The sequence below is a fragment of the Engystomops pustulosus genome, chromosome 2 (genome assembly GCF_040894005.1).
Source record: "Engystomops pustulosus chromosome 2, aEngPut4.maternal, whole genome shotgun sequence".
NCBI lineage: Eukaryota > Metazoa > Chordata > Amphibia > Anura > Leptodactylidae > Engystomops > Engystomops pustulosus.
Genome location: NC_092412.1, coordinates 96,687,219 through 96,706,731, shown reverse-complemented (window position 1 = coordinate 96,706,731; position 19,513 = coordinate 96,687,219). Strand labels below are relative to the sequence as shown.

General features: G+C 43.3%; 1 protein-coding gene across 4 annotated transcripts in view; it reads right to left on the bottom strand.

Annotated features, from left to right (window-relative positions):
- Nucleotides 1-13,304, bottom strand: part of MCF2L (MCF.2 cell line derived transforming sequence like) — a 166,007-nt gene extending 152,703 nt beyond the window's left edge. For 2 of the 4 annotated variants that reach the window (XM_072135599.1, XM_072135593.1), the window contains exons 1-2: nucleotides 13,105-13,304; nucleotides 9,881-10,069 (exon numbers count right to left, since the gene is read on the bottom strand). In XM_072135599.1, coding sequence (XP_071991700.1) covers nucleotides 9,881-10,052 — 172 coding nt within the window. In that variant the 5' untranslated portion in view covers nucleotides 10,053-10,069; nucleotides 13,105-13,304. The remainder of the gene's footprint in view (nucleotides 1-9,880; nucleotides 10,070-13,104) is intronic. The other 2 variants (XM_072135596.1, XM_072135603.1) reach the window with 2 other exon arrangements.
- Between the last annotated feature and the right edge of the window lie 6,209 nt (nucleotides 13,305-19,513).

The window sequence follows — 19,513 nt, the reverse complement described above, 5'->3', positions numbered from 1 at the left end:
GTTGCATAAACGTGCACCTTTTACATCATTTTGAAAGTGATATGTAAAAACACTAGCCTACGCCACATAATATAATACTTTCATACGTATCTTCTTAACTAGCAATGTATGCTGAAATACACTGAACAGACTTGAAACACTACAATTAAACCTCCACCACTATAAGGAACAGGGTAACAGTGCAGAACTAGAGCTGGAGCGGAGGTAAAGCTAAGAAATGTATCTTTACTTTATGATTCATTCTTTTCTCTGTGGAAATGCATTTTTCAATGACCAGAATATCCCTTCCAAAGAACACTCCAGCCCAAACTAAATTTTCTGTTGTTATGGTACTCGGTGGGGGAGATTTATGACGAAGCCCAACCCTCCAGCTCCCCCATATACATCAGGATGCTCCGGCCTTCTAATGTATTCGGAGGTGTGGTGGCTTGGCCGACAATTATTTCAGGGCTTGTATGCCAATAAAACCCCTGATAAATGTACCCCAAGGTGTCTGTCTCTGGGTTTTTTAATCTGTTCTCATCATAAATATGTATATGTGTATATGTCTTATCATATCTATATATCACATTAGGTTTTGCTTAGCAGCAGTGTGAACCAGCCTCCAGTGACTATGTATCATCCATCACAAACATCACAGCTTCATGTATCATGGAGTAACAGACAGTCTCCATGGATGGTACAGCTACTGATTATACATAGACAGGTTCCAGTCACACAGTTATAAAAAAAGGATTTTACAGATCAGTCTCCCTGATTGTATACTTATTAAGGTAAATACAGATTGAAGGATAATCACCAAACAAGCATGCTGTGGATGGATGGTCTCAGAATGGCCATGGATAAAAGGGGATAAATACAAACAAAAGTATGAGTCTGTGTTTTACTGATGTAAAGATAAAGTAGTAAATCTAGCTTTGAAATAAAATAATCTTTTATGTCCATGGAGTCATACTGCGTTTTGCACCTCAGAGACATTTTAAATGACTTACATGGCAACCAAGAAATCCAAAGGGAGAAGTGTTCCTTAGAAATACTACTTGTCCTTAGAGACTGCTCACTTATCATCTTGGCAGGGACAGCAGATACCACCAAGGCTGCGTCATTAAATGACAGGCAATTATCCATCACTTTACCACAGAAGCAGATTTATGACCAATACCTGCTAGTATACTAGTACAAAGGCATAATATAAGTGTTCCTATACAGCATTCTACACAAAGCTCTACTCTAGCCTCAATCTATACGCATATACCTCAGTAGACATCTGATGCTGTGTCACCATGACTATACCTATGGCTTTTTCATTATTGTCTTAGTAAAACTCAACTGTACAAATTAACACGTGTGATAGAGATACAACTTATAACTCTGTAAAATATTATGATTCTGATAAAAGCATTTGAAAATAGCACATTGAGGGGTTGACAAGTGGCTCCTTCATTTTGGGTGAATAACGCCCATTTCTTGCAGGAGTGATGCTAGTGTACTATTTCTTTGAAGTTTATATACTGGGGGAATGTGTTTTCCTTTGCAACCTATATATGGGGGGGATAAGCTGGCCTGTGCTACCTATGTACTGGAGGGCATTTGCTTGCCTGCGCTACCTATATACTCGGGGGCGGGGGGCATGTGCTATTCTATGCTACCTATGTACTGGAGGGTATCTGCTTGCCTGTGCTACCTATTTAAGGGGGGGGGCATGTGCTGGCATGGGCTACCTATATAGTGGGGAGAAGGACTGGCCTAGGCCATCTATATAATGGAGGGCAGCTGCTGACCTACAGTAAAAATATACTATGAGGAACGTGCTGGCCTGGGCTACCAATATTCTTGTGGGACATGGGCTTGCCTGGGCTACCAATATCCTTGTGGGACATGGGCTTGCCTGGGCTACCAATATCCCGGTGAACATGTGCTTATATACTGAAAGGCATGTGCTGTCGTGAGCTACCCATATATTGGGGGGGGGGTGCTTGTCTTCACTACCTACATACTGAGGGGCATGTGCTGGTCTGCACTACCTATATACAGGCAGTCCCCTACTTAAGAACACCCGACTTACAGATGACTACTAGTTACAAACGGACCTCTGGATATTAGTAATTTACTGTACTTTAGCCCTAGGCTACAATAAACAGCTATAACAGTTATTAAAGGCATCTTTAATTAATCTTTATTGTTAATACTTGTTCTTATGACAACCCAACATATTTAAAATCTAATTATCACAGAGACCATGGAGCATGTTCAACTTATATAAGCGGAAGGCATGTGCTGGCCTGGGCTGCCTATATACTGGAGGAAATGTGATGTGCTAACTATATAATGGGGTGTATGGGCTGGCCCGCACCACCTATACACTAGCGGTCAAGTGCTGGCCCGCGCTACCTATATACTGGGAGGGGCATTTGCTGGCCCGCACTACCCATATACTGGGGGGGGGGGGCCTGTGCTGGCCTGCTCTACCTATACACTGGGGTTCATGTGCTGGGCGGCGCTACCTATATACTGGAGGGAATGTGCTGGCCTGCGCTACCTATATACTGGAGGGCATGTGCTGGCCTGCGCTACCCATTTACTGGAGGGCATGTGCTGGCCTGCGCTACCTATATACTGGAGGGCATGTGCTGGCCTGCGCTACCTATATACTGGAGGGCATGTGCTGGCCTGCGCTACCTATATACTGGAGGGCATGTGCTGGCCTGCGCTACCTATATACTGGAGGGCATGTGCTGGCCTGCGCTACCTATATACTGGAGGGCATGTGCTGGCCTGCGCTACCTATATACTGGAGGGCATGTGCTGGCCTGCGCTACCTATATACTGGAGGGCATGTGCTGGCCTGCGCTACCTATATACTGGAGGGCATGTGCTGGCCTGCGCTACCTATATACTGGAGGGCATGTGCTGGCCTGCGCTACCTATATACTGGAGGGCATGTGCTGGCCTGCGCTGCCTATATACTTGGGGGCATGTGCTGGCCTGCGCTGCCTATATACTTGGGGGCATGTGCTGGCCTGCGCTGCCTATATACTTGGGGGCATGTGCTGGCCTGCGCTGCCTATATACTTGGGGGCATGTGCTGGCCTGCGCTGCCTATATACTTGGGGGCATGTGCTGGCCTGCGCTGCCTATATACTTGGGGGCATGTGCTGGCCTGCGCTGCCTATATACCTGGGGGCATGTGCTGGCCTGCGCTGCCTATATACCTGGGGGCATGTGCTGGCCTGCGCTACATATATACTGGGGGGGGCATGTGCTGGCCTGCGTTACCTGTGTATTGGGAGGGCACGTGTTATTCCGTGCTACCTATATACTGTAGGGTATGTGCTTGCTTAGGCTAATTATATACTGAGGGGCATGTGCTGGCCTGGGCTACCAATATTCTTTGGGGCATGGGCTGGCCTGGTCTACCATTGTACTGGGAGGCACGAGCTGGCCTGGGCTACCAATATACTGGGGAGCATGTGCTGGCTTGTTCTACTTATATACTGAAGGGCATGTTCTGTTGTGGGCTACCCATATACGGGGGTGTGCTGATCTGCACTACCTATATACTGGGGTTATGTGCTACCTACATAAGGGGAAGGCTTATGCTGACTTGGACTGCCTATATACTGGAGGGCATTTGCTGTGCTACCTATATACTGGGGGGAATGTGCTAGCCTGTGCTACTATATAAGGGAAAGGCATGTACTTGTCTGCACTACCTATATACCGGGGGCATGTTCTACCTACATAAGAGAAATGTATATGCTGGCCCGGGTTTCCAATATGGACATGTGCTGGCCAGCGCTACCTATATACTGGGGGGGCATGTTCTGTGCTACCTATTTACTGGGGAAGTTAAATATGAAATAAAGAGGAGGAAACTATATAGTTGAATATATTATACTATACTGAGGGGTCACAGTGTATTATCTGTATATGCAGGGGCAGGCTTGATTATAAACTTTTTTTCAGCATTTTTGAGGCAAAAATGGAAATGACACGCCAACCCCGACCCCATACCCAGCCTCCAGTCGGAACTCCCCCTCCGATCTGTGGCGGAAATATTGCAGCAGCGGGGTAGTAGTGCTCTGGGGACCCAGTAGACAAGCGAGGCCCCTGAAGCACTTGCACTTCATTATAATAAAAATAAAGTTACTTTTCTAAGTAAAGTATAGGATCACAGCCCCTAATAAAAAGAGAGTGTTCTACTCAGCAGTGGTAATAGTTAATAATCAGAAAATCTGATTAGATTTCTTTAATGTGTGTATGTTATATGCTTTTCGGATAAGTTTTCGGTTGCAGTGTTACTATGTGGCGAAATAAGGCACAGAGGAGCAAATGTTCATCCTCACTCTCCATTACTGAAAGTAAAAGAACCCAAGCAAGTGCACTCTCAGATTGTTGACTGAAGTGACAGTTTGGAGTGGAAGCTGTGTATGAAGATCACATTGCAGACTATAGCTTTAGCAGTGGATATATCAGATTCTCTTGCACAAAGAAACCCAACTACTCTAAACACAACTCCTCTTTCAGACTAAGACTGTTTCTAGCTGCCACCAACACATTATATGCTGGGCGTACCCATGGACATATACCCACTGACTAATTTGCCTTCCCCATGACCAGTATATGTCAGAACCAGTGAAAAAGGCAGGATAAACAGACACAGCAAGCTTAGTCTTTCCATCCTACTTCCTCCTGCTGAGCAGTAAGTACGCTGAGAGGAGGAAATAGAAGCTTATGGGGAACGGATGCATCCTGGAGCCCCCACCACTGTGCGGATAAGTCGCTCAGCAGGAGGGAGGATGCCAATGATGTCACTGTCCATATAAGGACAGTATTCATTTAATCCAGTCACTCTGTATGTGACGTTTCAGTGAAAACCTGACCTTCATCAGACGCAGTTAGTTAATAGGAAAACAAATGAAATGTTGCTATGTAGGCATGCGCGCTGTAGGTATTGGCAGGAGGCACCCGCTCTGGTATGGGCCCTATCCAGAGCACCGGAAACATATTAATGTGGTGTCCAGCATAGCTCCCACTACATATAAGGACAGTGACATCACACACCATACATCAGCAGCAACCATTCACCGGCATCTGCCATTATTCACTCTTCACCCCTGCATTCAGGGGAGAGGAGGGGTCCCCAGGTGACATATTCCACTGTAGTGGAATATATATATATATGGAACTTAATAAGTAGGAACTTAATAAGTAACTGGAGATACTATAGCCATAAGTAGCAGTAGATCCATGGGTGGGGGGACTCCGTGCTCAGGTCTGTGTGTGTAAGGTGATTTACTATAATTTGGGGGCTGAGCAGTGAAATTACAGTCACTACATACACTTCTGTCTGTAGCAGCAGCTACACAACTCCCTACCTGCTGCCTTTCACTGAAAGGACATGTTTTTCTAATTGCGCTTTATTTACCGCTGGTAGACGTTGTAGATGATCCCATAGCAATTGACCTCTTATATTTCTTTCTGGGGTAGGGAGCCATTTCATTTTTCCCCTCAGGATCGGCCCAGGGGGGTGCTCTGTGGTTTAAATTTCCTTGGTTACCTTGTTTGCTTTTTTTCCTTATGGATCTTTGATACCCAACTCGATATTATTGTACTCCTTATCTATACTTTACTCAAACAATGTTTTTATTTATAAAATCTTCAATAAAAAGGTTCTTTTTTATTTACAAATTATCTTCTGACATAATCTCCATGGTAGAATGAAGACAGAGAGGAAAAATATAATGATATAATAGAACCAAATTAAACTAAGAGGCAAATAATACTTTTCTAAAGATGAAAGGGGACATAGAACAGGCAGGAATTATATGAATGACCTTCCTGATCCACGTTAATATATTAGCTTATCTTCATGCCATCTTGCAGATTTAACCATGCATGTGTTCTGCAGAACGTCTGCAGGCACAGAAAACCCTTGTGTCTGCTGATTTAGTCTACTGACCCAATCTTAATGAATATTATGAAAGCATACTGGTGTATCACGTATTTAAAGGAAATCTACCATGGGGAATCTACTTTGAGATATTCCCCATGGTAGTTTCCCCGTTTGGGCAGCAGCTGCATCACGTTTTTTTTTAATAATTCAGGGATGCAGCTGCTGCAGAAATAAATGGGGCAGATTTACTTACCCGGTCCATTCGCAATCCAGCGGCACGTTCTATGTGGAGGATTCGGGTCTTCTGGCGATTCACTACATTAGTGCGCCTGATGTCCACCAGGTGCAGGTCCGCTGGGTGCAGGTAAGTTTTCCTAATCCATCGGGTTTTCTTACGGCCACGCCCCCCATTCTCCATCGCGTGCATGCCGGCGCCGATGCGCCACAATCCGATCACGTGCGCCAAAAACCCAGGGCAATTCAGGGAGAATCGGCGCAAAACGGAAAAATTCGGGTAACCCGCCGAAAAAACGCGATTCGGGTCCTTAGTAAATGACCCCCAATGCTGGAATATACAAATTAATTTCTAGGCCTACTATGGGTGTAGAGTACCCTGAGACAGCTACGGGGGCGATGGCTACTCCACACCCCCAGTAGCCACTGCAGACCCACCTCTATCCCCTCGGGCATCATTTGAGCTCTTCACAAGCGCAGTAGCTTGCTGAAGGAAGCAAGCTACTATGCTTCTATGCTGGCGTGGAGCTCAAATGATGCTATAGATGTGCGGAGCAGATAGAGGAGGGTCTGCAGTGGCTACTGGAGGCGTGGAGTAGCCATTGCCCCCATAGCTGTCTCAGGCTACTCTACGCCCAGAGTAGCCTTAGAAATTAAATTGCATATTCCAGCATTAAACTTAATTTCTGCAGAGGCTGTATCCCAAAATTAATAAATAATGGGATGCAGCTGCTGCCCTAATGGGGAATCTAATATGGGGTATAATCTCAAAAACTATATTCCCCATGGTAGATTTCCTTTAAGACAATATCCTTAAACATTATGAATGCTGAGCAGCTTATCAAGGCAGCTTTGAGTAATCCTCTGTGGCTATGGCTCGTTAAGAGGTCTGATGATTTCCTTTTTTTTTTTTTTTTTTTAATAATAAGTGAATTGACAATTTTAAATGAAACCATAGCAAAATTGAAGGAATGGATGCTGTTAAATCCAGACACCCAGCATTGCATGAAAGCAGTGCTAACCACAGAGCCAAAATATACTTACTATAGACCAGTGGTGGCAAACCTATGGCACAGGTGCCAGAGGTGGCACTCGGAGCCCTCTCTGTGGGCACCCAGGCGATCACCCAGGTCATCATTTAGGACTCAATAGCTTCTCCTGCAGTCCCAGCACGTGCTACGTTAAGCGCTATTTTAAAATGACTAGAAATGCAGGAGGAGCAAGGAGGTGCTGACAAAGCTGTATTATCATTGTAGACCCTTCTCTGGACCTGTGATTGATCCTGTTAAGGGACCTTTGAGGACAACTACAATAATAATCCGAATTTTTTCTTCTTTCTACTGTATTGGTGTCCTCTGGACGCCAATACGTTTAAAACCTGTGAGTTACTTTAAATTGGCATTTGGCACTTTGAAAATTATATGGCTTTTGCTTGTAGTTTCGGCACTCAGTCCCCAAAAGGTTCGCCATCACTGCTATAGACTATAGACTGTTTAAAGGGGTACATCCATTATGCATTATCCATTTATATAATCCATCTATAAATAGAGACAGGAACATATAAAACTCCACCCAAAACATTTTACTAAAGTATGGTAGTAAAGTAAGGAAGCCGTCACCAGGGACCTTATTATCACTAAAGACAGGTTGCAGAAGCCCATGACACCTGCAGTGCAAACATGTCTTTCTGACTTCTCTAAGCATTTTCTTTACAATATAATTGTGTATTATAACTTACCTTACACCCTGAAATAATCCGCTGTGTAGTCCCAGAGGTTGGGATTTAGTTTGAATGCATTTCAAAAAACAACCTGTGACCAGTCTGTGCTGCAGACTGCTCAGCTCTTGGCCCCCACCTTTGTGCTCCTGTACAGCAAATCCCTCCTGCTCCTTCAGATGACAAGTGGGAGAGGGAGGAGCAGTAAAGGAGCACAAAGGTGGGGGCTTAGAGCTGAGGACTTTGCATCACAGACACATCACATGTTGTTTTTTGAAATGCATGCAAACCAAAGCCCCTGGGACTACACAGGATTCTGTCAGGGTGCAAGGTAAGTTATAACACACAATTGTATTTTAATGCAAATGTTTAGAGAAAGCAGAAAGGCATATTTGCATTGCAGCTGTAATGGGCTTTTGCCACCCGTCTTTAGTAAAAATGAGGTCCCTGGTGACAGGTTCCCTTTAAGGCAGCAATATATTCGGTCCTATTAAATCCTCTTCACTTAATGCCTATTTTCTGAAATTTCTCTTCTGACAACAACCTTTAAAGTTGACGTTTTTACAGATACCTTAATTTTCCATGGGTGGAGATTTCCTTTAAAATGAAGTTACACTTTTCTATTTAAAAAATGCTTACGCGGCTATACCTTGAAGTTTTGAAAAGTATTTCCTCTTAACAAATTCCCCATCATCAGCAAAATATAGACAGAATTTACATCAATTCTTTCAATGAGCTGTTGACAGGGGCAGACGCCTCTCTGAAAGGTTATTATCAGATGGTAAAGTTACATTTCCAATAACAACAATATAAAGAAGAAGCTTTCTGCAGAAACTGAGAAATAATGTCATTGCTATTGTAATCATGTCCTGTCCTTATGTATGCAGATTATTTTACACTGAGATTATTATGTAACAATGGTTGGACCATTATGAATATGTAATATTACAGAAAGAATGTAAGGCGTCACTTGCTACTATCATATTCCTATCCCAGGGCATATCATTCTGTTCAGGGATCTAGCAGGGTGGGAAAGCCAAACACAATATGCTGTAAATAAAGAATACCCATTGCTATAGGTTTTTTCTCACAACTCCTAACATGAATATGCCATTGCATGTTATACTGTATTATTTACAGATTAGCACATTCATAAAGTACCCTATGAATGATACTACATATGTTGCATAGAAAACTGAAATATGGACGCACTCCAGTGTTGCCACATCATTCATTGTTGTCGTCATGAATTAGAGATCATGCCCCAAAATAGCCATGAACCGCAACAGTGTCCAATTTAGAGTCTTAACTTCTCACCTAATATGACCTCAAGTGAGAGCAATGAGATCCACAATGTTCAGTAAATGCTAATTGCATCAGCAAGGTTGTCCAAAGTTATCACCTTCTTATTTAACAACTTAAGTCACTTACTGTTAAACAATATGTTAGGACATCTAATGATAGCAGCTCACTACTTCTAAAAATACACATGTAAGGAAAAGAAAAACACACATCCCCTGAGTATAGCATTAGAAGTGCCTACAGGAAATAACACTGATCTTGGAAACATCATACACGATGTAGATAGATACTGTATATACTTGAGTATAAGCCTAGTTTTTCAGCACAAAAAATGCCAACAGAGTGTGTGCCTGTCGACACACACAATATAATGACGGCGCCGGCTGATGTCATAGACTGCGCTGGCCGGCGCACGGGACCTGCTGCTGCCGGACCGAAAAAGGGTAGAACTGTCGGGGCAGGCGGCATTTACTGTATGACAGCGCTCTGTTCACAAGATCAACATTGGAATAAATAGTCCACTACCATAGTACCATATTTTTTTTAATTTAGTGTATGATTTAGTCTGAAATTCAACCTATTAACTCACATGGTTGCACAAAACACTAAGATCCAGAATGCAGCTATAAGTGCAAGGTTTTACCTGTAGTGACTGCTCTGACTAACTAGAAAGCACTTTCCAGACATAATTATTTTGTTGGGTAATGAAATAGTATTAATAGTTTTCTTACTTGTTTGTTTATGCAGTTCAGGTTGGTCATCGGGGACAAGTTGAATGACATCAGATACATCCACCTGGTGATCATTCGCTTCTGAGTCATCCTCATCGGAGGATCTCGATGTCGATAAACATACACTACTTCCAAGCTCCCGGCACAGAAAGAAGCCCCAACACTCAGGCATGAAAACCCAGTCAGCTCCTGAGAGACAAATGAAGATATGCTAATACTTGCCAGATGTATGCATATCATAGTAGAAGTTTATCAAAGGTTCTCTAGAAACAAATATGAAGTTTATAACATTTATCACTCAGTATATCCAGTAGGGTGTGTATAGCAGATAATAATGATGTAAACACACTTGCATACTAATGGGAATAATGGTAGAACCAAAAATATACAGCCAAATTTCTGTACAGCACTGTAACCCTTCAGCCTCAGATGATGAAGCTACACATAGTATATTCATTATCAGCACTGGACCAATGTGTGTCATAAGGATTGTACCTGCTGGGACCATGGCGATAACAACAAGACCCCAGCAATTGTCCTGCAGCAATTGCCAAACTCTCACACACAAACAATTTACAACACTACTATATAATTTAATGGGGCGGCAATAGTCATTTTCGCCGGTAGTGTAAGCAGCTGTGTTAACATTTGAATACAGCCATTTACACTTAGACTATGGATATAAATGCAAGGTAACATGTAAAAACGCATGCATTTCTGGGATCCATTTAAAACAAATCCAAAAAATGTTATGTACGAACGCACCCTGAGGAAGAAAGAACTGCCTGTAGAGCTCGGAGACAATATTGAGCAGAAACAGAGATCTGTAGAACACAATAGTCACTCTAGAGGTCCAAAGAACCTGTATAGAGGTAGGAGAAATATCCTGGAGACCAACCATCACTAGTGGCAAGAAAGAAACCTATCCTTAGTGACATGTGAAAGCCCAACTTGTCCTCCTGTGGTACGACACGGAGAACATTTCTAAAACCACTTTTCCGCATAACAAAGTACAGGTGGTCCCCTACTTAAGAACACCCGACTTACAGATGACCCCTAGTTACAAACAGACCTTTGGATATTTGTAATTTACTGTACTTACACCCCACGCTACTATAAACAGCTATAACAGTTATCACAGGTGTCTGTAATTAAGCTTTATAGTTAATCCTGGTTCTTATGACAACCCAACATTTTTAAAATCCAATTGTCACAGAGACCAAAAAAATTCTGTCTGGGATTACAATTATAAAATATACAGTTCCGACTTACATACAAATTCTACTTAAGAACAAACCTACAGAACCTATCATGAACTGCCTGTAGAAACATTTTCAAAAGCTACAAAAATTTACCAGGTACCATACAAAGTGGCAGCAGGTAGTAAGGATATGTTATTCACCACACTACTCTGTTTAAAACAATCCAGACGCTGCTGCCATGACATTGAAGAAGATGCCCCACAGTCTGCAGAAGGATTCAGCGGGCAGTAAAGAGCATCTGAATTTCCTCACAGTCATTCAATCTAAATTGCATTTTAAAATACCAAGAAAATGTTTTTTGTTCAGTGTTTAACTAAATGAAAGCTACAGATGATACAAATACAAACTATTCAGAATTAAAAAGGCAACTGGATGTGTATACATCAACCACAACCCAAAAACTGTGACAGATGTCTCATCTCCAGCCATATGTTCCATACATATATGATACTACATACACAGTATAGAGTTTTCCCTAAAGCACCTGTAAACAGCGCTATCTGATTCATGTAGAGAGTATGACCCTGACTCACAGATGCAGCAGACGTACTAGATAACACCTTCTAACAGGTGTGAATATTGAACATTTTCACTTTGTCATCATCCCCCGTGGCAGCTATATCTTGTACGGATGAGCTGAATATGAAGGGATCATAATACTGGCCAAGTGTGAAAGCTAAGTGACAGAATGAAAGGGACTTATTTTGTAAAAGTGTCCTTATAGTGATATTTCTCTCACTATCTGATCTTCTATTGGGAATAGAGAGATGCAATGAGCAGGGTGGACTGTACAGATGCAACAATATGACTCCCTGAACAGTTGTGTGCATATTGGTTGTATCCAATTGGAAGTATTTAGAAGACCCTTTTGGTGCATATTACAAAAATCTATTTGTCCTTTTGATGCATTTTTTAATTTCCGGTTGAATTTGTTCTAATCAGTTGGCTCAATGTTAATATTCTCTTCTTCGCATTTACTTCCCCTCCCCCTTTTCTATTCTATTACTTTGTTTATTTTGCCTTTACTTACAGTTTGTAGGACACAAATCTTTTGGGGAAAAACAATAAAAATGTAAAACAAAAAGCACATGCACAATTTGATTGTACTTTCAGGGCAACAATATGTACAGCTAAAACTGAAGGAGACAAATGCATGTATTTTTAGTGCAATATTTAATTTTACGACATCCAATTTCCCCACCTGTGCCATCTGTATACAGTCATCGCCGCAATTGTACCAACCCAAAGGGGTCCAAATGTCTCCCCATGCCCAATGTCACATAGAGCAAGAGAATGAATTACCATCAGAACGATGTGGAGTTTATACATGCCGTCTGCTGCTCTAGTGAGGCTGCGTTCACACACTCAGTCTTTCAGATGCTGTTTTTGATGTCCAAACCAGGAATGGAGAGAAAAAAAAAAAGAGGAGAAACTGCTTTCCTCAATGATATGTTCTCATCCATTATCATCCACACCTGCTTTAGGCTTCAAAAAACTGCACCTGAAAAGCTGAATGTGTGAACGCGCCCTTAATGTCTATGGGACTGATACCCAAACATTGTATATGGGCATCTCCTATAGATTGTTTGGTCAAGTGCTAAATGTTTGATCCCCTTTAAAGTAGTGAATATGAGTGTGACTGCTGCCTCACAACTACCACCCATGAGAGTATTCCTTATCATGGCACAAGATGGCAGAAACCTCGGCTTACTCATTAGCACAGTGCCATGGACATAACATATGTACATATATATAATAAGAATTCAGCAATAAGGGCATGAAGTGGAAAAAGTTGTGTGCCCATGTACCAGCCGCTAATCTATTGCAGTTACAGCTGGGCACCTCATCAGCCAACATGAAGCACTGTGGGTGCATGGTACCCCGACCATGTGTGTAGAGCCTGGCAGCAGGTGGCAACGCTGCCTATAAAGTTTGCTGTATGTAGTTGGTGGCCGCACTCACCTCTGACAGGGAGCCCTCCGCAGCAGCAGGTGCACCGCTCCTCTCCTCTATCCTTCCCCCCGCAGTAATGAGATGCGCTCCGGGCTGCAGCAGCCGGCTCTGTGCCCAGGCTGCCCGGCCATACACAGGCGCGAGGGCGGAGGGGGAGTGGGTGACAGGCACGAGCGCCCTGCAGGCTACAGGCAGGATCCGCAGTGACCCGCCGGCGACACCTAGTGGCGGCCGCTAGAACAGCCCTGACAGAAGCCTATAGACAGCCTTGTGATAGGCAGTGTGATATCCCAGGCCAAGAATAATCCCTATCATATAACAGAGGAGGGAGATTTACAATGTAAACACAATGTTAGAGCAACGTGTGAACGAAACTGATGCTCTAAGAAAGAAACAAAGCAATCCAACATAATTTTAAAACCTTTTGGGTCTGTTCACACGTTCAGTTTTTCAGATGCAATTTTCAATGTCCAAACCAGGAGTGGAGTAAAAATGGAGAAGGGGTAGCACTTCTCAATGATGTGTTCAAAACACATGATGACACATGATGTTTCAATGTGTCAATAACTTAACTGAAAACACGGGGTCCCACGGCCGCATCTTCATCGGGTTTACCGACTTTTCGGGGATTGTGCCGGGGATTGTGTCACATGCAATTGTATTGTGTCGCAATCGCGCGGCTTTCACGCGACACCGATTGGGGGGTGGGCCGTCGGACGATCTGACGGATTCGGACTACGCACGGGATTTAACATTCACATTTGTGTCGCAAAGCCAAGCACTTACATGCACCGGGAGAAGAAGGTGAACTCCGGCGGACCTGATCAGGAAAGCGGCACATGCAGGATATCGGGCGCACGATCTTCATGAATCATGGCAGACAGCATTCTCGTCGGACAGTCTGGATTGGGGATCGTGCAGGGAACGGGTAAGTAAATGTGCCCCAACGTGTGAATGCGGCCTCAAGCTTTTTTTATCCAGATGTTTCTTTATAAAACGCTCACATGGCCACATGGCCTTAAGACTTAGATCTGATAAAAGTCTCACTTGGAATAGTAAGGTGATGCGTTACAAGCAGTTTGCTCATTGTCAAGCAATTACACAAATGATATGTTAAAGTATATATTGGTTACAAAATATATGCAAGTAGCCTGCTTTCTCACAGTAATAGACTCTGCAGGCAGGGCACTGCTCACCCAACTTTACCTATTAGGCTTCTAGGCATATTAGGCATATGCAGGGCAGCATCCTATAAGACAAAACTGAAAGGGGTTTACCCATGAAAGAAAATTCTCAAATTCCAATAGTGATGTTTACACAATGAAGATAATGTTTGACCCCCTTACTTTACAATCTTACTCAGTTTTATTGTTGTTTTAGCTCCTATCACTCAGTGATCGTCAGTGTAAAATACCAGAGTGTGGGAAGGGAACTCTCTAAGCAGACACATTATGATCCCTCTAGTGCTGTGTGAGATGCTGTGTGCTGACAGTGTGGTTAGATTATCAGGGTACAAGGTTTATATATGCTTTCATTTAGCTTCTGAGCATTCACTAGTATCTGACACATAGAAAGAGAGATGAGACAGGTAAGAGATGAGAGATGACAAGATCCATGGGATGCATATTACACATGACATTCCTAGCCCTGCTTTATTCCTCCCTCCCCCTCCCTGTATAAAGACCTTATCTACCTGTAGCTTGTAGATTTACTCTCCTCAGGATGTTGCTTGTCAGCAGGAAGTCTCTGTGTGAGCTCGTCTTGGAATGCAAGGGTGGGGGCTGGAAAAACAGAGCAGCTCGGTGCAGCGTCAGACTGGAGAATAATATGTCCTTCCAACCCTAAGGTCAGAAGATTCAAGTTTTAGGGACAACCAAAATTGTGTACACCAGGACTGATAAAAGCAGAGCTGACAGTGTCATGTTTTATATAAATCTCATGGATCTCATCATATCTCATCTTTCTCATCTCTCTTTTTCTGTGTCAGCTACTAGTAGAATGTTCAGAAGTTAAATGAAAGTGTAAATAAACCTGTACCCTGAGAATCTAACCACATTGTCAGCACACAGCATCTCCCAGCACTAGAGGGATCATGAAGTGTCTGCTTAGAGAGTCCCCACACTCTAGAATTTTACACTCACGATAGGAGCTAATACAGCAATAAAACTGAGTAAGCTTGTAAAGTAGGGGTTGAAAATAATCTTTATTGTGTAAGCATCACTAGAGGATTCAAATTTGAGAGTTTTCTTTCATGGGAAACCCCCTTTAACCCCTTCCCGACGCGCACCGGGTCCCGGTGCATGGAGAGGGCTCGCGGGCCGAGCCCTCTCCATAGCCAGTAAGTCTTTGCTGCATATTGCAGCAAAGGCTTACAGGTAACACCTGTAACACCTCGATCGACGCTGGCAATGCTGTCGGTGGCTTCAAAAAGATACCATGGCGACGGAGTGGCAATCCGTCGCCATGGTAGCCTCGGGTGTTCCGAATACCCGAGGCTACTTCGTTTTAACCCATGCATTACAATGTGCTAATTGCACATTGTAATGCATGGCAGTAAAATCCACATATACTGCCATACAGTAGTATGGCAGTATATGATGGGATGAATCAGACTACCTAGGGTTAGAGTACCCTAGGGAGTCTGAAAAATAGTAAAAGTAAAAATAAAAAAAAGTTAAAAAAAAAATTATTATAAAAAACCCTAAAAATTCAAATCACTCCCCTTTCCCTAGAACTGATATAAATATAAATAAACAGTAAAAATCATAAACACATTAGGTATTCCCGTGTTCGAAAATGTCCGATCTATCAAAATATAATAATAGTTTTTCACTGCGTTTAACCCTGTAACGGAAAATAGCGGCCAAAGTCGAAAATGGCATTTTTTTGCCATTTTGAAAAATATTAAAAAATTTATAAAAAGTGATCAAAAGGTCGCACAGTCTCAAAAAGTATAGCAATGAAAACGCCATCAAAATTCGCAAAAAATGACACTACCCACAGCTCCGTACACCAAAGTATGAAAAAGTTATTGGCGCCAGAAGATGGCAAAATAAAAAAAAATATTTTGTACAGGAGGTTTTAATTTTTTTTAAATGTATGAAAACATTATAAAACCATGTTATCGTACCGACCCAAAGAATAAAGTAGACATATCATTTGGGACGCAGAGTGATAGCTGTAAAGTCCAAGCCCACAAGAAGATGTCGCAAATGTGTTTTTTCACTATTTTCACTGCATTTGGAATTTTTTTCCTGCTTCCCAGTACATGGCATGGAATATTAAATACCGTCACTATGAAGTGCAATTTGTTACGCAGAAAATAAGCCATAACACAGCTCTTTATGTGGAAAAATAAAAAAGTTATAGATTTTTGAAGTTGGTGAGTGAAAAATGGAAGTGAAAAAACTAAAAAAGGCCAAGTTGTTAAGGGGTTAAAGGACCCCATATAATGAGAAAATGGATCTGTTGGCATAGCTTAGGAAATTTAAGTCCTATCTCCCCAGGGCTTCTGGGGGAGCCCACATAAAGCTGTACATAAGGAATCCACGGGGGTGAAGTGGGCTGTATCTAATAAATCCATATGGGTGAAAGAGGCTTTATATAAAATAACCACGAGGGAAACAGGAGACTGTTTTAGTTTCATAATTTTTAATATTCAACTATAAGCTGCCATTTTTGTGCCGAAAAAGTGCCACCCTTTTTATACTCGAGTGTTAAAAAAATATTACTTGCCTCTGGCACTCCACACGGCTTGTCTTCTCCCTGTGGCTCCAAAGATCTTCTTTTTAGTGCACAATTGGCACAAACTGGCGCAAGCACATTAATGTATCTGGACCATTGAGTGGTGCGTGCATATGTTGTGGTTTCCTGACTTTCCTTTACCTTTTACTTCTAATATTTAAATCCATCCCCGGCCTATGGCTGGTGCCACACATAGCGCTTTGTCTGCGCTTGCAAACGCAGACAAAGTCGCGCCCACCGGGGCGGGCCTCGGCCCGATCGCATCAGCATTTCTATGGAAGCCCCTGCGATCGGGAACGATCTTTGTCGACTTTGTCTGCGACTTTGTCTGCGTTTGCAAGCACAGACAAAGTGCTACGTGTGGCGCCAGCCTCAGTGACGCAGCCTGAAGAGACTCCAGAGACCGGGCATTTTTAGCTAATTTTCGTAAACGGTGGTTTAAGGGCCATAACTTTTTTTACCATGCTACCTTGAAAAAAATTTCAGGACACATAGAGCTAGTTAAAACATAATAAAAGTTTAAACAGTTTTTCATTTATATTTTTATATGTGGTTAAAAAATCTTTTTTTTTAATTTATAGTACTTTTTTTTCAAATTAACTCAAAATGAACATTATTAATGAATTCCTTATTTTGTTTTGGTCGTTTTGATATAAAATATGTATAGTGGTAACTAAAGCAGTGTTTTTTGTAGTGTAGCAGGGGAATTTTTTTATATGGGAAAATATGAATTGTTAATATTTTTTGTGTATGTGTGTTTTTATTTTATATATCCCCCATGAGTTCATAAAACCGCCCTGGGGGACATTTTCCCTTTTTTCTTTTAGATTTACTTTAGTCTTTGTCTTTTACACGTTTTCCCCCGTAACTGGGGCATCTATAAGGGTGCTGCCGCAAGGGGGGGTTTTAAACCGTTTTTTAAATGGACTGTGTTTTTTAACCATGTGTTTGGCTGGTTGAATTTAAGATAAACAGGTTCAAACCAGTCAAATGCATGGTAAACATACAAAAAAAGGCATGCGTTTAAAAAACATGCGCTTTTAAACGGACTGAAAACGCATGCACTTCCAGTCCATTTAAAACTGATCCAAGGGCGGCTTAGGTGGCTTACGCAGGAGCAGTAGTAATCTGTAGTGACGTCTAAAGACATTGCTGCAGACTCAGGACGTTGATGTCTAAAGTCAGCAGGCAGTCTGAGACAAGATAATAGATTTCCCTTATGTGTTCTGATACCCTGCGTTCCTTCCTTCAATATTTCTGAAACTTTCAATATTGGGATTTCATTCAATATTCTGATCATAGTGTACATAGTGGGCAGTCTACTTAAGATTAGAGATGAGCGAGCACTAAAATGCTCGAGTGCTCGTTATTCGAGACGAACTTTTCCAGATGCTCGAGTGCTCGTCTCGAATAACGAGCCCCATTGAAGTCAATGGGAGACTCGAGCATTTTTCAAAGGGACCATGGTTCGGGAATAAAATGTGTTAATTAATTGAAAAAGAATGTCTTCTGATAAGTTAGCAGATGTATGCAAACATCTGCAATCTATTCTTCACTGTTCCGCGCGTATATTATCTCCCGACAAGTTAACAGATGTGAAGAACAGTGAGGAATAGAATAAAAACAGTGAACACAAGATCATTTAAGTGAAAAACACAGTGAAGAATAGATTACAGATGTTCTGCACATCTGCTTACTTGTCGGGAGATACGCTGTCCCGTGCCCCGCTGCTCTCCGTGCCCCGCTGCTCTCCGTGCCCCGCTGCTCTCCGTGCCCCGCTGCTCTCCGTGCCCCGCTGCTCTCCGTGCCCATGTCTCCGTGCCCCATGTCTCCGTGCCCCATGTCTCCGTGCCCCGCTGCTCTCCGTGCCCCGCTGCTCTCCGTGCCCCGCTGCTCTCCGTGCCCCGCTGCTCTCCGTGCCCATGTCTCCGTGCCCCATGTCTCCGTGCCCCGCTGCTCTCCGTGCCCATGTCTCCGTGCCCCATGTCTCCGTGCCCCATGTCTCCGTGCCCCGCTGCTCTCCGTGCCCGCTGCTCTCCGTGCCCATGTCTCCGTGCCCCATGTCTCCGTGCCCCGCTGCTCTCCGTGCCCATGTCTCCGTGCCCCATGTCTCCGTGCCCCGCTGCTCTCCGTGCCCATGTCTCCGTGCCCCATGTCTCCGTGCCCCATGTCTCCGTGCCCCGCTGCTCTCCGTGCCCCGCTGCTCTCCGTGCCCCGCTGCTCTCCGTGCCCCGCTGCTCTCCGTGCCCATGTCTCCGTGCCCCATGTCTCCGTGCCCCGCTGCTCTCCGTGCCCATGTCTCCGTGCCCCATGTCTCCGTGCCCCATGTCTCCGTGCTGCCGCTGCCCCATGTCTCTGTGCTGCCGCTGCCCGATGTCTCCGTGCTGCTCCCCGGTGTCTCTGTGCTGCTCCCCGGTGTCTCTGTGCTGCTCCCCGTTGTCTCTGTCCTGCTCACCGTGTTCTTCAATGTGTTCTTCACACATATATATTGTTCTTCACATACTATTTTGTTCGCACCGTTCCGCGCGTATCTTCCGACAAGTAAGCAGATGTGCCGAACATCTGTAATCTATTCTTCACTGTGTTCTTCACTGTGTTTTTCACTTAAATGATCCTGTGTTCACTGTGTTCACTGTTTTTATTCTATTCTTCATTGTTCTTCACTGTGTTTTTT